This window comes from Spea bombifrons, chromosome 12 (assembly GCF_027358695.1).
Source record: "Spea bombifrons isolate aSpeBom1 chromosome 12, aSpeBom1.2.pri, whole genome shotgun sequence".
Classification (NCBI taxonomy): domain Eukaryota; kingdom Metazoa; phylum Chordata; class Amphibia; order Anura; family Pelobatidae; genus Spea; species Spea bombifrons.
The window spans coordinates 4,417,471-4,432,538 of record NC_071098.1 but is presented as its reverse complement, the minus strand read 5'-3'; the positions used below and the strand labels follow the sequence as shown (position 1 = coordinate 4,432,538).

The window sequence follows — 15,068 nt, the reverse complement described above, 5'->3', positions numbered from 1 at the left end:
CTTGCTGCGTGTCTAGGCTATTCCGGAAAGGCTTTAGACAAGTGCAGTCTCTGCGCATGCGCAGCTGGCACTACCTTGCCACGCGCTGTCAGAACCGGATGTAGTGAATCTAGCTTCCCCCGCCTCTTCCGGATCTGCCACAGATAGACATGGCGGCACCGGCTTCCAGCTCCAACAATCCAATCGTGTTCTTCGATGTCAGCATCGGAGGGCAGGTAACGGACCGCGTGTTTGTGGGCGTGCAGTTAGCGGCAGCCCCTGTTTTCTTATGTTATTGCCCTGCGTGGGCTCAGGGTCGCTAGGTATAGGGGGTGTGGCGGGGTCTGTACAATGTGTTCCTGCCTCACTTTACCGTGGCCTTCCGTAGCAGCCCTTTTCATTCATTATTTTCCGTATACTGGTCACCTATAATAAATATTTGCCGCCAAAGGATTGTTTTCATGTAACATGCGGTTTGGGGTTCCATAACTCCCAAGTGTCCCTGTTTTGTTTCCTCAGTCCCTCTTTGGGCCCTAAACCCCTAATGCCCCTAATTTTCTTCCCCTGATGCCCCTCTTCTCTCGGAGCTCAGAATGTTTGTTGGGAATGGGGGTACATTTATCAATTAAATTGTGTGAATAAAATACTTTCTTCTTTTGAAATGCTTCACTAAATAGCTATCAATAAGCCAAAAAGTCTGTGTCTGGCAGTCACATCACTACCCCCCATGAAGTTAAGTGTCCCTCCTTTGGCCTTTCAGGTGATAAAATATACAACAGGTATAAATACATATATAATAAGAGAGTGATTCCGATGTTCAGCTACAGCGTGGACTGTACGGTCTGCAGTGTTATTTTCTTTTATGTTGCTAAATGTTTGTGCTTTTTCCAGGAGGTCGGCCGGATGAAAATTGAACTCTTTGCAGATGTTGTTCCGAAAACAGCAGAGAATTTCAGGTGATTTTACCGGGAAAAACCCACTAATGGCACATTTCTACCTCCATCCACGTTAAACATGGATGGAAGCATGAAGTCACAAAACATTCCTTCTACAACTACTCCATGCTGTGCGTTTTTGTGTGCTATACTGAAACTTAAATCATGTCAGGATAGTAGCACATTTATTATGCATAATAGCAGCAGCAGTGTGTGTGTGTGTATATATATAGAGAGAGAGAGATATATATCTCACCGTTGAGATGTTTACATGTAAACATAAACATACATAGTCTTTCTGGTCTTCTGTTGTCTATATGTGAATGAACCAATTACTTATTCACAGTCAGCGGGGGTTACCATTCACAGCAGAGTCCTATATGAGCCTGTACTGCTTCACACATTTTTTTAACCCATTCTTTTTTCTTTTTTTTTTCTTCATTCCAGGCAGTTCTGCACCGGTGAATTTAGGTTTGTGTCTTCAAAACTGGAAACTTTGCAGCATTACTGCATGCTTACGTATTTATATTGTCTAATGATCATCCTGCATCTGTTACCTTATTACCACTTTTTTATTTTCAAGAAACAATGTATGGATGTGCTTGTAGAATTTAAAAATATTATCAAAGATGCTACTACTTTAAAGAATAAGAGTATAAACATGTTTTTTTTGTTTTTTCTTGTCACTTAGAACCTTAGAAAGTCTTTGTTGGTAATTATCCAGAGCGTGTGGTGTGACCGCTTTTTTTGCTTTTGGTAACACAAAGGGGGTGGTATGGGAATCCTTTAATTCATTATGAAGGGCTGATACCAGCAGGTTCATTCAGCAACAAATGGCTGGCCCTGTATAATGCATGTAATACAATAAATCTCACTCATATATCTGTGCAATATTCAGAGAAAGATCTTCCTGCAGCCGGAGCAAAGACATTAAATCTGACCTGATTTCACCTTAAAAAACTGGATATAGAAGACTTCACTTTTTCTTTCCATTTGTTTATTTTGTCTAATGTGCATCTTGTTCCAGGAAGGACGGTGTCCCTATAGGATATAAAGGAAGCACGTTCCATAGGTGAGTACAGGGGGCTACCTCGTTCTGTTGTATCATTGTTTTTCCTCTCAATGTCTTTCTTAATGTTTCCTTCCTTTTTTTTTTCCCTTAGGGTAATAAAAGATTTCATGATCCAAGGCGGCGACTTTGTTAATGTAAGTTTCTGTTGAAAAAAGTAAACGTTTTATGAAAATAATCTCCTGAAGCAGCAATTGTAGCTGGCGTAGACCTGCGTCTGTTACGTGAGGACACTCCACCATCTGGAAAGCATGCATCGGTGTCCATTTCTGGTTGCATACAATGTAAGATACATCATGAAGTATTCTTTCCACTATTTAATATGTTGGTTCCTTTAAAGGGAGATGGCACTGGAGTTGCAAGTATATACAGAGGACCATTTACAGATGAGAACTTTAAGCTAAAGCACTCTGCCCCTGGCCTTCTGTCCATGGTATGTACTACAGCACCCCTTTTGTTTTGTTTTGCCACATTAACTTGGTGAGTTTCTCCTGCGTAAATTTAATATTAAATATATTATTAAATTTAATATTAAAAAAATAATATATTTAATATGAAATAAATATTAAATTTAATATGAAATATATTATTTATTTAATATTAAATTTAATATTAAAAAAATAATTAAATTTAATATTAAATATATTATTTTTTTAATATTAAAAAATAATATATTTAATATTAAATATATTATTTTTTTAATATTAAATTTAATATTAAAAAAATAATAAATTTAATATTAAATTTAATATTAAAAATTTTTTTTATATTAAATTTATTATTTTTTTAATATTAAATTTAATAATATATTTAATATTAAATATATTATTTTTTTAATATTAAATTTATTATTTTTTTAATATTAAATTTAATATTAAAAAAATAATATATTTAATATTAAATTTAATATTAAAAAAATAATATATTTAATATTAAATTTAATATTAAATTTATTATTTTTTTAATATTAAATTTAATATTAAATATATTATTTTTTTAATATTAAATTTATTATTAAAAAAATAATAAATTTAATATTAAAAAAATAATAAATTTAATATTAAATATATTATTTTTTTAATATTAAATTTAATATTAAATATATTAAAAAAATAATATATTTAATATTAAATTTAATATTAAAAAAATAATATATTTAATATTAAATATATTATTTTTTTAATATTAAATTTATTATTTTTTTAATATTAAATTTAATATTAAAAAAATAATATATTTAATATTAAATTTAATATTAAAAAAATAATAAATTTAATATTAAATTTAATATTAAAAAAATAATATATTTAATAATAAATTTAATATTAAAAAAATAATATATTTAATATTAAATATATTATTTTTTTAATATTAAATTTAATATTAAATATATTATTTTTTTAATATTAAATTTAATATTAAAAAAATAATATATTTAATATTAAATTTATTATTTTTTTAATATTAAATTTAATATTAAAAAAATAATATATTTAATATTAAATTTAATATTAAAAAAATAATATATTTAATATTAAATTTAATATTAAAAAAATAATATATTTAATATTAAATTTAATATTAAAAAAATAATATATTTAATATTAAAAAAATAATAAATTTAATATTAAATTTAATATTAAAAAAATAATAAATTTATTATTTTTTTAATATTAAATTTAATATTAAATATATTATTTTTTTAATATTAAATTTAATATTAAATATATTATTTTTTTAATATTAAATTTAATATTAAAAAAATAATATATTTAATATTAAATTTAATATTAAAAAAATAATATATTTAATATTAAATTTATTATTTTTTTAATATTAAATTTAATATTAAATATATTATTTTTTTAATATTAAATTTAATATTAAATATATTATTTTTTTTATATTAAATTTAATATTAAATATATTATTTTTTTAATATTAAATTTAATATTTTTTTAATATTAAATTTAATATTAAATATATTATTTTTTTAATATTAAATTTAATATTAAAAAAATAATAAATTTAATATTAAAAAAATAATATATTTAATATTAAATATATTATTTTTTTAATATTAAATTTAATATTAAATATATTATTTTTTTAATATTAAATTTAATATTAAAAAAATAATAAATTTAATATTAAATATATTATTTTTTTAATATTAAATTTATTATTTTTTTAATATTAAATTTAATATTAAAAAAATAATAAATTTAATATTAAATTTAATATTAAATTTAATATTAAAAAAATAATAAATTTAATATTAAAAAAATAATATATTTAATATTAAATATATTATTTTTTTAATATTAAATTTAATATTAAATATATTATTTTTTTAATATTAAATTTAATATTAAAAAAATAATAAATTTAATATTAAATTTAATATTAAATATATTATTTTTTTAATATTAAATTTAATATTAAATTTATTATTTTTTTTATATTAAATTTAATATTAAATATATTATTTTTTTAATATTAAATTTAATATTAAAAAAATAATAAATTTAATATTAAATTTAATATTAAATATATTATTTTTTTAATATTAAATTTAATATTAAATTTATTATTTTTTTAATATTAAATTTAATATTAAATATATTATTTTTTTAATATTAAATTTAATATTAAAAAAATAATAAATTTAATATTAAAAAAATAATATATTTAATATTAAATATATTATTTTTTTAATATTAAATTTATTATTTTTTTAATATTAAATTTAATATTAAAAAAATAATATATTTAATATTAAATTTAATATTAAAAAAATAATAAATTTAATATTAAAAAAATAATATATTTAATATTAAATATATTATTTTTTTAATATTAAATTTATTATTTTTTTAATATTAAATTTAATATTAAAAAAATAATATATTTAATATTAAATATATTATTTTTTTAATATTAAATTTAATATTAAATATATTATTTTTTTAATATTAAATTTAATATTAAAAAAATAATAAATTTAATATTAAATATATTATTTTTTTAATATTAAATTTAATATTAAATTTATTATTTTTTTAATATTAAATTTAATATTAAAAAAATAATAAATTTAATATTAAATTTAATATTAAAAAAATAATAAATTTAATATTAAAAAAATAATATATTTAATATTAAATTTAATATTAAAAAAATATATTATTTTTTTAATATTAAATTTAATATTAAATATATTATTTTTTTAATATTAAATTTAATATTAAATTTATTATTTTTTTTAATATTAAATTTAATATTAAATATATTATTTTTTTAATATTAAATTTAATATGCCTATTGCAAGGTCATTTATAAATACGTTGCACACAATTGCTCCTGAGTACTGTCGTAGTGTATGCCCTCTCACTGGCATCTTTATAAAACCGAATATCTGCTGAAAATATGTGTGACTTGGGCAGAAAGAAGAGCATGAAGGCGTTTTGAACTGGCCACTTGATTCTATTTTTTTTTTTTTTAAATATTTAAATAAAACTGCGGTCTTCAAGGGAAGACGCAGCACGAAGATTCCGGTCCTGAAGGGTTTAAAGGTTTCTTCCATTTGCAGGCTAACAGCGGCCCCGGAACGAACGGCTGCCAGTTTTTTATCACATGCTCGAAGTGCGATTGGCTGGATGGGAAGCATGTGGTTTTTGGTGAGTGTTCAGCACCTTGGTGGAACAGTCGTAAAGTTATTGTTATCAGTGTTACTCTTGTTTTTTATAATTACCGGCTCTGCAGAGGCTCTCGCTGCGCTGTCGGGTATGAGTAACGCACATTTGCAAAATATAACATTTTGTACATAACATAAATGTATATTCTCTTTCAATTCCACCCGAGTCATTTTTACTTATCAGGCGCACTGCTCAGCGGACAAGCCCCGTAACCGTTGCATGCTGTGTCTGATCTAACATGTTTGTGTCCACAGGTAAGGTTGTTGATGGACTCCTAGTAATGAGGAAAATTGAGGTAAGAGAGTTTCTTTTCATGAAGAAATTATGTACAGGCAACTGTAACGGCAAACTGCAAATGGTTAATAGTGGGGTGGACTGTAGTGTACTGGTTTATTACCACTTGGTGTTAACACTGGAACATTATTGTAACAGCTTTATCTCGTTTGATAAGAGTACCAAATGTTCATAGAATTAACCTTAGGATTTTCAAAATGTATGGTGAAGTCAAGAAGCTGAAACATAACTCTACTGCAAACTCTCACTTTGGTGAATAAACCCTGATGTGTTAAGTCAAGGGACTGACTTGGACCTGGTTAGTCTTATTCAGCACTCCTCTCTGTCCCTGATTATACTGGCGTCGTGGACCTGGTGTTAACTGTTTTGTGCCTCACCGCATAGGTCCGTGCGTGTGGTCTGTTTTCTGTCTGGAATAAACCCACCCAAGACAGCAAGACCACCATCGCGCCACGATGCAGAAAGCTACGGAGAGGATATTGCCGACTGATACCAATATTTACACAGTCTTCCGTTTGTACAAACTGTGTCAGAATGGCAGTAAATCTTTCCCAATGCAATTAAAACCTTCTGAAGCCACCTCTTTCCTTCCGCAAAGCCCTGCATGTTAAAGGTCTTTTGGTTAAAAGGCGAATTGTTTGGGGACTTGGCTTTGCAACAGGACATTATATCAGCCTGTGCTGTTTGCTTAACGTGGGAGAGGCCTTCCATCAGTTATGTGAGCGGGATTGTTTGGCTTAATGCTGCCTCTTGCAGTAAACATCTCAGCAGTTAAAGCACTTTATAGTGTTTGGCAAAGGTGGTGGCACAAAAGGAAAGAAAAATGCAACCACCTCTGTGCATAAATGCAGGGTTATGCATCGTGTAGAAACTTTATACTGCAACAGGAAGAAGTAACATTTATTATAGTTTCTTGGTGTAGGATGTGTCTGAGCAGGGAAAGCCTCCAGGCTCTGCAGTATCATGCTCTGGGGCTAAATGTGGTGCAGTTACCATGGAAACCTCTGGACTGTTCTTGTAGATTACGATCTGTGACATGCTTTGCACCCAAAAAAGCTCTTCCTAACAATAACCGTACCTTATTAGGATCAACAAAATTGTGTTTTGAAAACGCATTTGAATATCTGATCTGTATCTTTCAGAATGTGCCAACGGGTCCTAACAATAAACCCAAATTACCAGTTGTGATAGCCCAGTGTGGAGAAATGTAACGGAGGGTGAGTTACTCTGTTAAATACTAACCTGTGGTCTCAAAGCAGCCTGTGGTTATATTCTAACCATCAATTAGCCTTTTAAACTTAATCAGCGAACACAACGTGCCATTGGAACACAGGAGTGATGGGAGTGATAAAGGGCCATTGGAACACAGGAGTAATGGGGGTGATAAATATAGCTGGTAAATAAATTGATGTTTGGCTATGGGCAGGAAAAATCTCCAGGGCTAGATAAGTTATCAAAAATAGTAATTCCTTTTTTGTGACCTTGTTTGCCCTCTTTAACATTTAAACCCCAAACTGAGTGTGAAGTATGTTTTTCCCCTTTACTTTTACCACTGAAGCCAAACTTCTTATATTTTGACATCAACTTTGCCGATTACTGTTCTTTACAACGTCGGGTAGTTCATATATCTGCCTCTTGAATGTATTGTCTAAGGATTTTTTTCTAGATCTTAAGTGCTGACATCATGTTTTGTGTTTCTATTTCCAGATAATATCACCCCCTCCGTTATACAAGATACCAGAGGCCTATGTTTACATGTATGTCTATTACATGTACACGCTCGCTGTTCTGTACGTCACGTGGAAAACTGACGGACTATTGAAATGAATTCACCTATGTTTTCTGGATTCAGAGGCTGCGGAAATCCCAGCAAAAAACTGTGTGTTGGAATTTTCTTTTTTACTTATATTTTTCTAATAAACAACTTGTGTTTAATGATTGGTTTTGTGTCGGTATGAGCGGCCCTCCACGTATTCGGACATATTTCTTGAGGTAAGGGGTTGAGATGTAGATTTGGGTTTCCAAAATAACTATTACCTTGCTTTATGGCAATGAGATCTATTTCTGGAAACCCGTTTCATAAACTGTGCGGACTGCAGTCTGGTTTTGCAGCAGAAGTAAAGATCCCAGACATAAGTACTCAGATAACATACGTGCAATTGACTGCTGCTACTAACCTCGATTTCGGATAAGCTCCTGTTTACTTATATGAACTCCCGTGTAGGGGCAGGAAGTGTACGTAAGTATGCTTCCTGCTTTCAGGATAGGCAGCAGGGGGAGGATATTTTTAAATTATTACTCCTCTGTTCCAATTGCCCTTTATCACTCCCATCACTCCTGTGTTCCAATGGCACGTTGTGTTCGCTGATCCAAGTTGAAGTTTTAAAGGCTAATTGATCGTTAGAAACCCTTTTTGCCAGAAATGTCCTTGTTTTCTATGAAAACAACTGAGTGACCCGAATCCTTTGACCGACGGTGGATAGAAGTTTATATCGTTTCACCGGTCTCTGATTCCACTAAACACATCTCTGGAGATTGGGATAGGAGCCGGGACACGAGTGCCACCATGATTGTCTCCACCAGTTTGTACCTGGCTACTAGTGTCATTCCTTACTGTGGAAAAGAGCGTAAACGGACGATTAATCAATTTGTGCATTTTTTTCGGTGCTATATTACAGCTGGATCAAAGCGTTGGATCAGTTCGTATTCTCTGCCTACTTTACGCTCGCGAGGTATATCATCATTTTCCAGAATGTTTGTAAAAAACAAAGTGATGGTTTAAGTCTCGGCCGAGACCCGCGGTCCATACATTGTACTGATTTAGCCTAAATAATTATACACTTTCTGTACATTATAAATGTGCTCTCCGGGATGTAAAGTAACCCGATGCTCACACCCTTTATAACAGCAACCTGAAACAATCAATGGGAGACGGCACCGCGGGGAAGCCCCGGCAGGGGGAATCTATGTATACACGGCGCTAACTCACCACTTGTAAATGACGAGAGTGTCTCATTCACGCTCCCAGATCCACAGGGAGCCTCCTTTATATGTTTATCATGCAATGTATGCATAATACACCCCCCCCCAACAATTGCATCAGACTAATCAGCCTTTACAGGATGAACCAGAATTAGAGAATGAAACAGATTATTTGGGGGGGGCAGTCCGGAGGCAGGAAGCATAAACAGATGCGCATTCCGAGTGAGCACTCACTCACTCACTCTTATGGGGCTTAATAAGTAAACCGTGGTTCAGGTTACATTATTTATCATTATTATTGTAATTATTATTATGTATTTTATTATTTTATTATAATTAGTATTATGTATTTTATTATTGGTATTTATTGATATTTATTTATTTAGCACCATCATGTTCCATATAACAATTAGCGCATCACATACCAGGAGTTACAGGTGAGGAGGGCCTGGCTCATACAGATGAAACATGTTAATGATTATATATTTAAAGGGACACTTCAGTCATCGTGTGGAGTCATCAGCTGAGAGATCCCTTTAAATTTCCATGGTGTCCCTCTGCGGAACCCCCCCCCATATGCATTCACCCCTGTCTTCTGCCCCCCCAATACCCGCAGTAGGTGTGTTTGGTTGAGCGCATCTCCCTGCGTGCGACCCCCAGCGCTGACTCGCGGGTGGGGGTCTATCCAGACTCCAATGCGCACGCGTGAAAAGTGTTCACGCTGATTTTAATGGCAGCGCTTTCTTGCCACTGATTGGCTGCTTCCAGCAACCACAGAGGAGGGCAGCTGTAGCTGCAGGGTTGCAGCTTCTACCATTAATGCGCTCACGGAGTGTTAGGGTTACTCACAGCGTATTTTCATTACATTAAACTGTCCCTTCAAGGCAGCCAAAGAGTTAGAAAATGCAAACATTGTTTCAAACAGGTCTCCGCTGTCATGGCTGCCTTTCCCCGATATTCAGAAAGGGATTGCCCGGGGCAGCGGCGCCCAGTTTCTTTGGGTTAACAGATGAAGTTTATTCACCTTTGTGGCCTTTATTCACCACATTAACGCCATCATAACCTTTGGCCAATGTTTGTGTCTTACGGTGATGTGCGTGATCGTCCTGTTACCTTTACATTTTGGGGAGCTTTACGGGCATTTCTTCAACACCCTTTTTAATAGAAGTTATTAGACATATTGGACGGAGACAGACAGATACATAGATAGATAGGTAGATGAATAGACAGACAGACAGATACAGATGGTTACATAGATAGATAGATAGATACAGACAGGGGATATTTAAGGCTTCCTAATCTGCGCATGTGCAGGAGGTTAATTCTGAATTGTATCTTTAGGTTATTTTTAAGACATAAATCTGGGTTTTTGTAATTTGTACCGGGAATGTATTTATTTTCCTGCTGGCTGTTTTTATAATTCTTGCACGGGGGGGTGCGTGTATTTCCGGCGAGTCACTGAATTGCCGGATTCTATGTGTAAATGCTATAGGGTTTCGTTTGTCACGGGCATGGAGTCCGTGTGTCACCGAGCTACGGACTGACACAGCGGGTACCGCGGGCTCACCCCCCTCCCCTCTGTTTTAGTTAGTATTCTGGACAGATATGGTGCCGTCTGAGGCCACGGTCGCGACTAAGCCGTCCCACTCTGTGATTGACAGAGCCTTCAGGCAATAGGGAGCGTCCGCGAAACACCCAGCCCAACGACAGCCCCGCTGATTTTTGACCGACAACTCATCGCGGCCAATTAGCGGGCGGGCTCGCGCAGCCCCCTCAGACAGACGCAAAGCTGGTCCAACCAGACGCCGCATGGGGCGGGGCCGTCTGCGAGGATTAACCCGTCTGTCACGTCATTCTAGGCAGTTCGATCGGTAGCGGGAGCGGAAAGCGGACAAGCGAGGGAGCTCGAAGGCACCAGCCCCCCCCACCGCCGGCCTTAGTTACCATCAACACCCGGGGGAAGAGAAGAAAAATAACGATAACACAAACGAGCCACCGCCGGCCCGAGTCATCACCAGAAGAAAACCATCATGAGCAGTGAGGTCGAAACCGTGCAGCAGCAGCCGCAGCAGCCAGCCGCCTTGGACAGCAAGCCCGTCACAGAACCGGCGGCCACTGTGGGAGAGAAAAAGGTCATCGGTGAGTGAGGCGGCTTCGCCCTTTCTCTGCCGTATCGCTTTAACCCCCCTTTAGCGCCGCGCAGTCGGACCACCGTTTTTTTTTTTTTTTTGTAAAAAAATGTTTAATTTTATTTTAAAAAAAACCGTTGGTCACCGTCCTGGAGCTGAGGGGGTTAAGGCGGGTCCTTGGGTTTGAACCGAACGGCTTTAAACCGTCGTGGAGCGTTTGCCACGCGCCCCCCACCCTCGCGACATTCCACCCCGCGCCGTGACGTCACCGCTTCCCCGTGTCCTCGCAGCTATCAGGGCCTCAAAATGTCCGCCGCCTGCGGCCTACTCTTCGCCCGCCGCCGCTTTTGTGTCTGAGCCCACCCGTTCCCATTGCCCCGTTCCCTCCATAAACCACCCAACTCTCCCCCCACCCTGTTCTGATATCGGGCCGGGGGAATGCCCTGTGACCCGGTGCCTGCCCCCCTGTGGGCTCAGGGTAGTGGCTTGGCTTGGAGTCAGCCACGTGGTGGCTCAGCCTTTCGGGCCCTGGTGCTTGAGCGGGCAGCGGGACTTTCGGTGATCGGGGCACGTGTTCGTTAATTGTCCCCTCTGTCATGTGCTGTTTTAATAAAGCTAGATTGAGGTTTTCCGCCCGGTAGATTAATTACATTTCCTAGGCCGTGAGCACGCTTCGGGGCCGGGATTAGCGGGGGAGCCCGGATCCCGTCAGAGCTTTAGGTTCCCTCTACATACGGTATATAATATTGTGTGCGTTGTGTGTAATGTTACGTTGTGTTTTAGTTTATCGCCATTATTTGTATACAAATTTACACTTTTTTTTTTCTCCTCCAGCAACCAAGGTTTTGGGGACTGTGAAATGGTTTAATGTGAGGAACGGATACGGCTTCATTAACAGGTAAGATTGTCTGTAATGAGCGTTATATTCACGCTGCACAGAGGTTAAATGTATGGATTTACAGCAGGCTGTCCGGATGGGCCGAGAGGGTCTGATCTGCTGTTATATTCTAGGTTTCTTTAGTAATGATGTAGGTTTCTTTCTGGCTTGCGGTACACAGCGCGACACTCTGTCCGGGTAGCGGCGGTAATTAGCTATCTTGCGTTAAGTGACGGTTTGTTACGTGTGGGTCCGACAATCGAGTTAACAGGCCTCGTTCTAAATTGTGAAACACGCAGCGTCTTCAGGCCAGTTGGGGTAATGGAGGGTCTCTGATCTCAGGTGTATTCATGTCGCTAAATTGCCTTTTTTGTTCCGTAGGAATGACACCAAGGAAGATGTGTTTGTACATCAGGTAAGACTTATTCCTCCCCAATACACGTACCATGTGTTTGTCACTTTACACTAAAGTATCAACGTCCAAACTGTCATAAACCAGTCTTGGCTGCAGTGAGCGGCACCCAGTTGTCACCGGATCGCCTGCATATCTTTATAATATGTTGGTGGCCTCAACAATCCCCGTAACTTCCCAATTGGCCAATAAATTAAAAACAAAAACTGATCAATAAAACAGATCTTCCAAAATCTTACCGTATTTCATATGTCTGCCCAACCGCAACGCTGCGGCTCACTTGCCTTCCTGTTTAAAGCGACCGGGTAACGTTTCAAGTACTGAGTGACCCCCATTAAACCCCCAGCAGATTACTGGAGCCTGACAGGGTACATCGTGCTAATCTTTAATATTCACTTTCCAGACTGCCATTAAGAAGAACAACCCTAGGAAGTACCTTCGCAGTGTGGGTGACGGAGAGACTGTGGAGTTTGATGTAGTGGAAGGAGAGAAGGTGAGGTTATAACTTTCGAGTGCATATAATATATATATATATTTTTTTACCTCCTGAGCATATAACCGACGACCCGCATCACATTGGGCTGATCTTTGTGTAAAGTTAGTTTGGCTGTGGCTTGGATACAGGTGGCATGTTAATATTGGAGGTGCCTGGGTGGGCATCTTCGTTATTGGCTACTGTGGCTACAAGTTGGTCGTTAACCTGTTACCAGACGCTTCCCTTTACTGCGGGACTTTGGATTTAATGTGATTTTGTGTGTCTTTGACAGGGTGCAGAAGCAGCTAATGTAACTGGTCCTGGTGGTGTTCCAGTCCAAGGTAGCAAATATGCAGCAGACCGTAACCATTATAGGCGCTATCCACGTCGCCGGGGTCCACGTAACTACCAGCAAAATTACCAAAACAGCGAAGGTGGAGAAAAGCCAGAAGAAGTGGAGAGTGCACCAGAGAGAGAGGGGGGTAACCAGCAGCGCCAATACCACAGGAGGCAATACCCACCATACTTCCGGAGACCGTATATACGCAGACCTCAGTATACTAATGCACCACCCCAGGGAGAAGCTGTAGAGGTGAGACTTGCACTTTCTAAAACTCTCTTCCGTAACCCACTGATCCGCATTCGCTGGGCTTAGCTCTTGTGTTCATGCTTTCAGTGGTGCTTAGACTTGATGTTGTGATGTTGGTGATAAAACACTTTGTGGGTTAGGTAACTTGATGCGTGTCAAACATGTTACTCCACGAGACCCCGGGGGGCCGGATCTGTAACGAGCAGTTCTTGAGTTAAATGTGACTTTTGTCCAATGTAGTTACCCGGATTAAGTGTCACCGGAAGCTCTTCCTGAACTCTTCTAAGCATTACGCTTGTCCCCTTGTCTATGTATCCTGGTGACAAGTGTTCTAGGTAGATAGTTGTGGAAGAAACCGGCTGTGCCCCTGATTTTGTGTCCCAGTTAAAAAGGGGGAACTTAAAATGTTACACGTGCCCCTAATATGAATGTTTAATGCTTGTTTTTACCGCCCTCAGGGAGCAGACAATCAAGGTGCAGGCGATCAAGGCAGACCAGTGCGACAGAACATGTTCAGAGGCTACAGACCAAGATTCCGCAGGTAACCATCTCTCCCGCAGCGCCCGTCGGCAGTCTCTTCTCTCTCGCGCAGTAGATAACCGGCTCCTTTCTCTTTCCCAGGGGACCCCCTCGTCAGAGACAACCCAGAGAAGACGGAAACGAAGAAGACAAAGAGAATCAGGGGGATGGATCCCAGGGTCAGCAACCACCTCAACGTCCATACCGCCGTAATTTCAACTACAGACGCAGACGCCCAGGAAACCCTAAGCCACAAGATGGTAAAGAGACCAAGGCAGCCGAAACATCAGCTGAGAACACGTCCGCTCCCGAGGCTGAGCAGGGCGGTGCTGAGTGAACACCGGCTTACCAACTCTACCACCATCCGGGTTAGTCTCCGCTTCTGGCCAGCAAAATGCATTCATTCGCTCGCTCATTCATTCATTACTATTTATAATTGTAAAAAGTTCGATAGGGGAATTTTTTTAACTCTATTTATTCCAAAGCAAGTGCGACGCTTGCGCAATTCATTAAATTTCATATTTTTATGTATATTTTTTTTGCACAAATTTTAATGCAGTTGTAAAAATCTGTAAAAGGACCTTTATGTTATGGCTACAGCCCTTTGAAAGTGACCCCTCCTGGGGTGAAAAAAATCCTATGTACATTTTAAGCAAAGTATGTTCCCTTTTATGTTCTCCTCTTTGCAGTTTGTCATCAAAACAAGATTGAAATTTCCAGCAATAAGAAATGAACAAAGAATTGGAACTGAAGACCTAAGTGCTTGCTTTTTGCCGTTGACCAGATAATGTCGTCATCCTGCGCAGAATCTCGCAGAGATGATTTTTTATTTTTTATCTAAAGTCTCCTTTTGGGAACAACGATTTTTTAAAAGCATATTTTTTCTCAATGTACCTTCAAAGGTTTTTAAATTGTTTCCTATCTGGTCAAACTATAAAGATTTTTAAGAACCTCATTTTTAATTTGTAATAAAAACGTACACCTGATTTTTTTCAAAGTCAACAAATTGCAAGCATCGGTTAATAAAGGTCTCAATATAACAATATTTGTGTGAATCGTGGTTTCTGAGTGTTCAGGAAAAGGTAACAATGTCACAAAGTAACATCTGTA

General features: G+C 36.1%; 2 protein-coding genes across 2 annotated transcripts; both read left to right on the top strand.

The window, feature by feature from the left end:
- The first annotated feature begins 82 nt into the window (after positions 1 to 82).
- PPIH (peptidylprolyl isomerase H) lies at positions 83 to 7,910 on the top strand. Its single transcript, XM_053452328.1, has 10 exons — positions 83 to 215; positions 871 to 935; positions 1,362 to 1,385; positions 1,942 to 1,986; positions 2,078 to 2,120; positions 2,324 to 2,416; positions 5,576 to 5,663; positions 5,936 to 5,976; positions 7,118 to 7,192; positions 7,683 to 7,910. The coding sequence occupies exons 1-9, from the start codon at positions 150 to 152 to the stop codon at positions 7,184 to 7,186; spliced, it is 534 nt and encodes a 177-aa protein (XP_053308303.1). The 5' UTR covers positions 83 to 149; the 3' UTR covers positions 7,187 to 7,192; positions 7,683 to 7,910.
- Positions 7,911 to 10,793: 2,883 nt separating this feature from the next.
- YBX1 (Y-box binding protein 1) lies at positions 10,794 to 15,001 on the top strand. The gene is made up of 8 exons (XM_053452324.1): positions 10,794 to 11,096; positions 11,921 to 11,984; positions 12,345 to 12,378; positions 12,779 to 12,868; positions 13,143 to 13,442; positions 13,898 to 13,980; positions 14,061 to 14,326; positions 14,648 to 15,001. Exons 1-7 carry the CDS (start codon positions 10,988 to 10,990, stop codon positions 14,293 to 14,295), a joined length of 915 nt encoding a protein of 304 aa, XP_053308299.1. The 5' UTR covers positions 10,794 to 10,987; the 3' UTR covers positions 14,296 to 14,326; positions 14,648 to 15,001.
- The last annotated feature ends 67 nt before the right edge of the window (positions 15,002 to 15,068 follow it).

What these genes read in the sequence shown, in the direction of transcription:
- PPIH (XM_053452328.1), top strand. Translation starts at nt 150, where the DNA reads ATGGCGGCACCGGCTTCCAGCTCCAACAATCCAATCGTGTTCTTCGAT. An exon ending in AAAGGAAGCACGTTCCATAG is followed by an intron (nt 1,987 to 2,077) that starts GTGAGTACAGGG and finishes TTTTTCCCTTAG; the next exon opens with GGTAATAAAAGATTTCATGA. An exon ending in AAGGCGGCGACTTTGTTAAT is followed by an intron (nt 2,121 to 2,323) that starts GTAAGTTTCTGT and finishes GTTCCTTTAAAG; the next exon opens with GGAGATGGCACTGGAGTTGC.
- YBX1 (XM_053452324.1), top strand. Translation starts at nt 10,988, where the DNA reads ATGAGCAGTGAGGTCGAAACCGTGCAGCAGCAGCCGCAGCAGCCAGCC. An exon ending in AAGATGTGTTTGTACATCAG is followed by an intron (nt 12,379 to 12,778) that starts GTAAGACTTATT and finishes TTCACTTTCCAG; the next exon opens with ACTGCCATTAAGAAGAACAA. An exon ending in CCCAGGGAGAAGCTGTAGAG is followed by an intron (nt 13,443 to 13,897) that starts GTGAGACTTGCA and finishes TACCGCCCTCAG; the next exon opens with GGAGCAGACAATCAAGGTGC.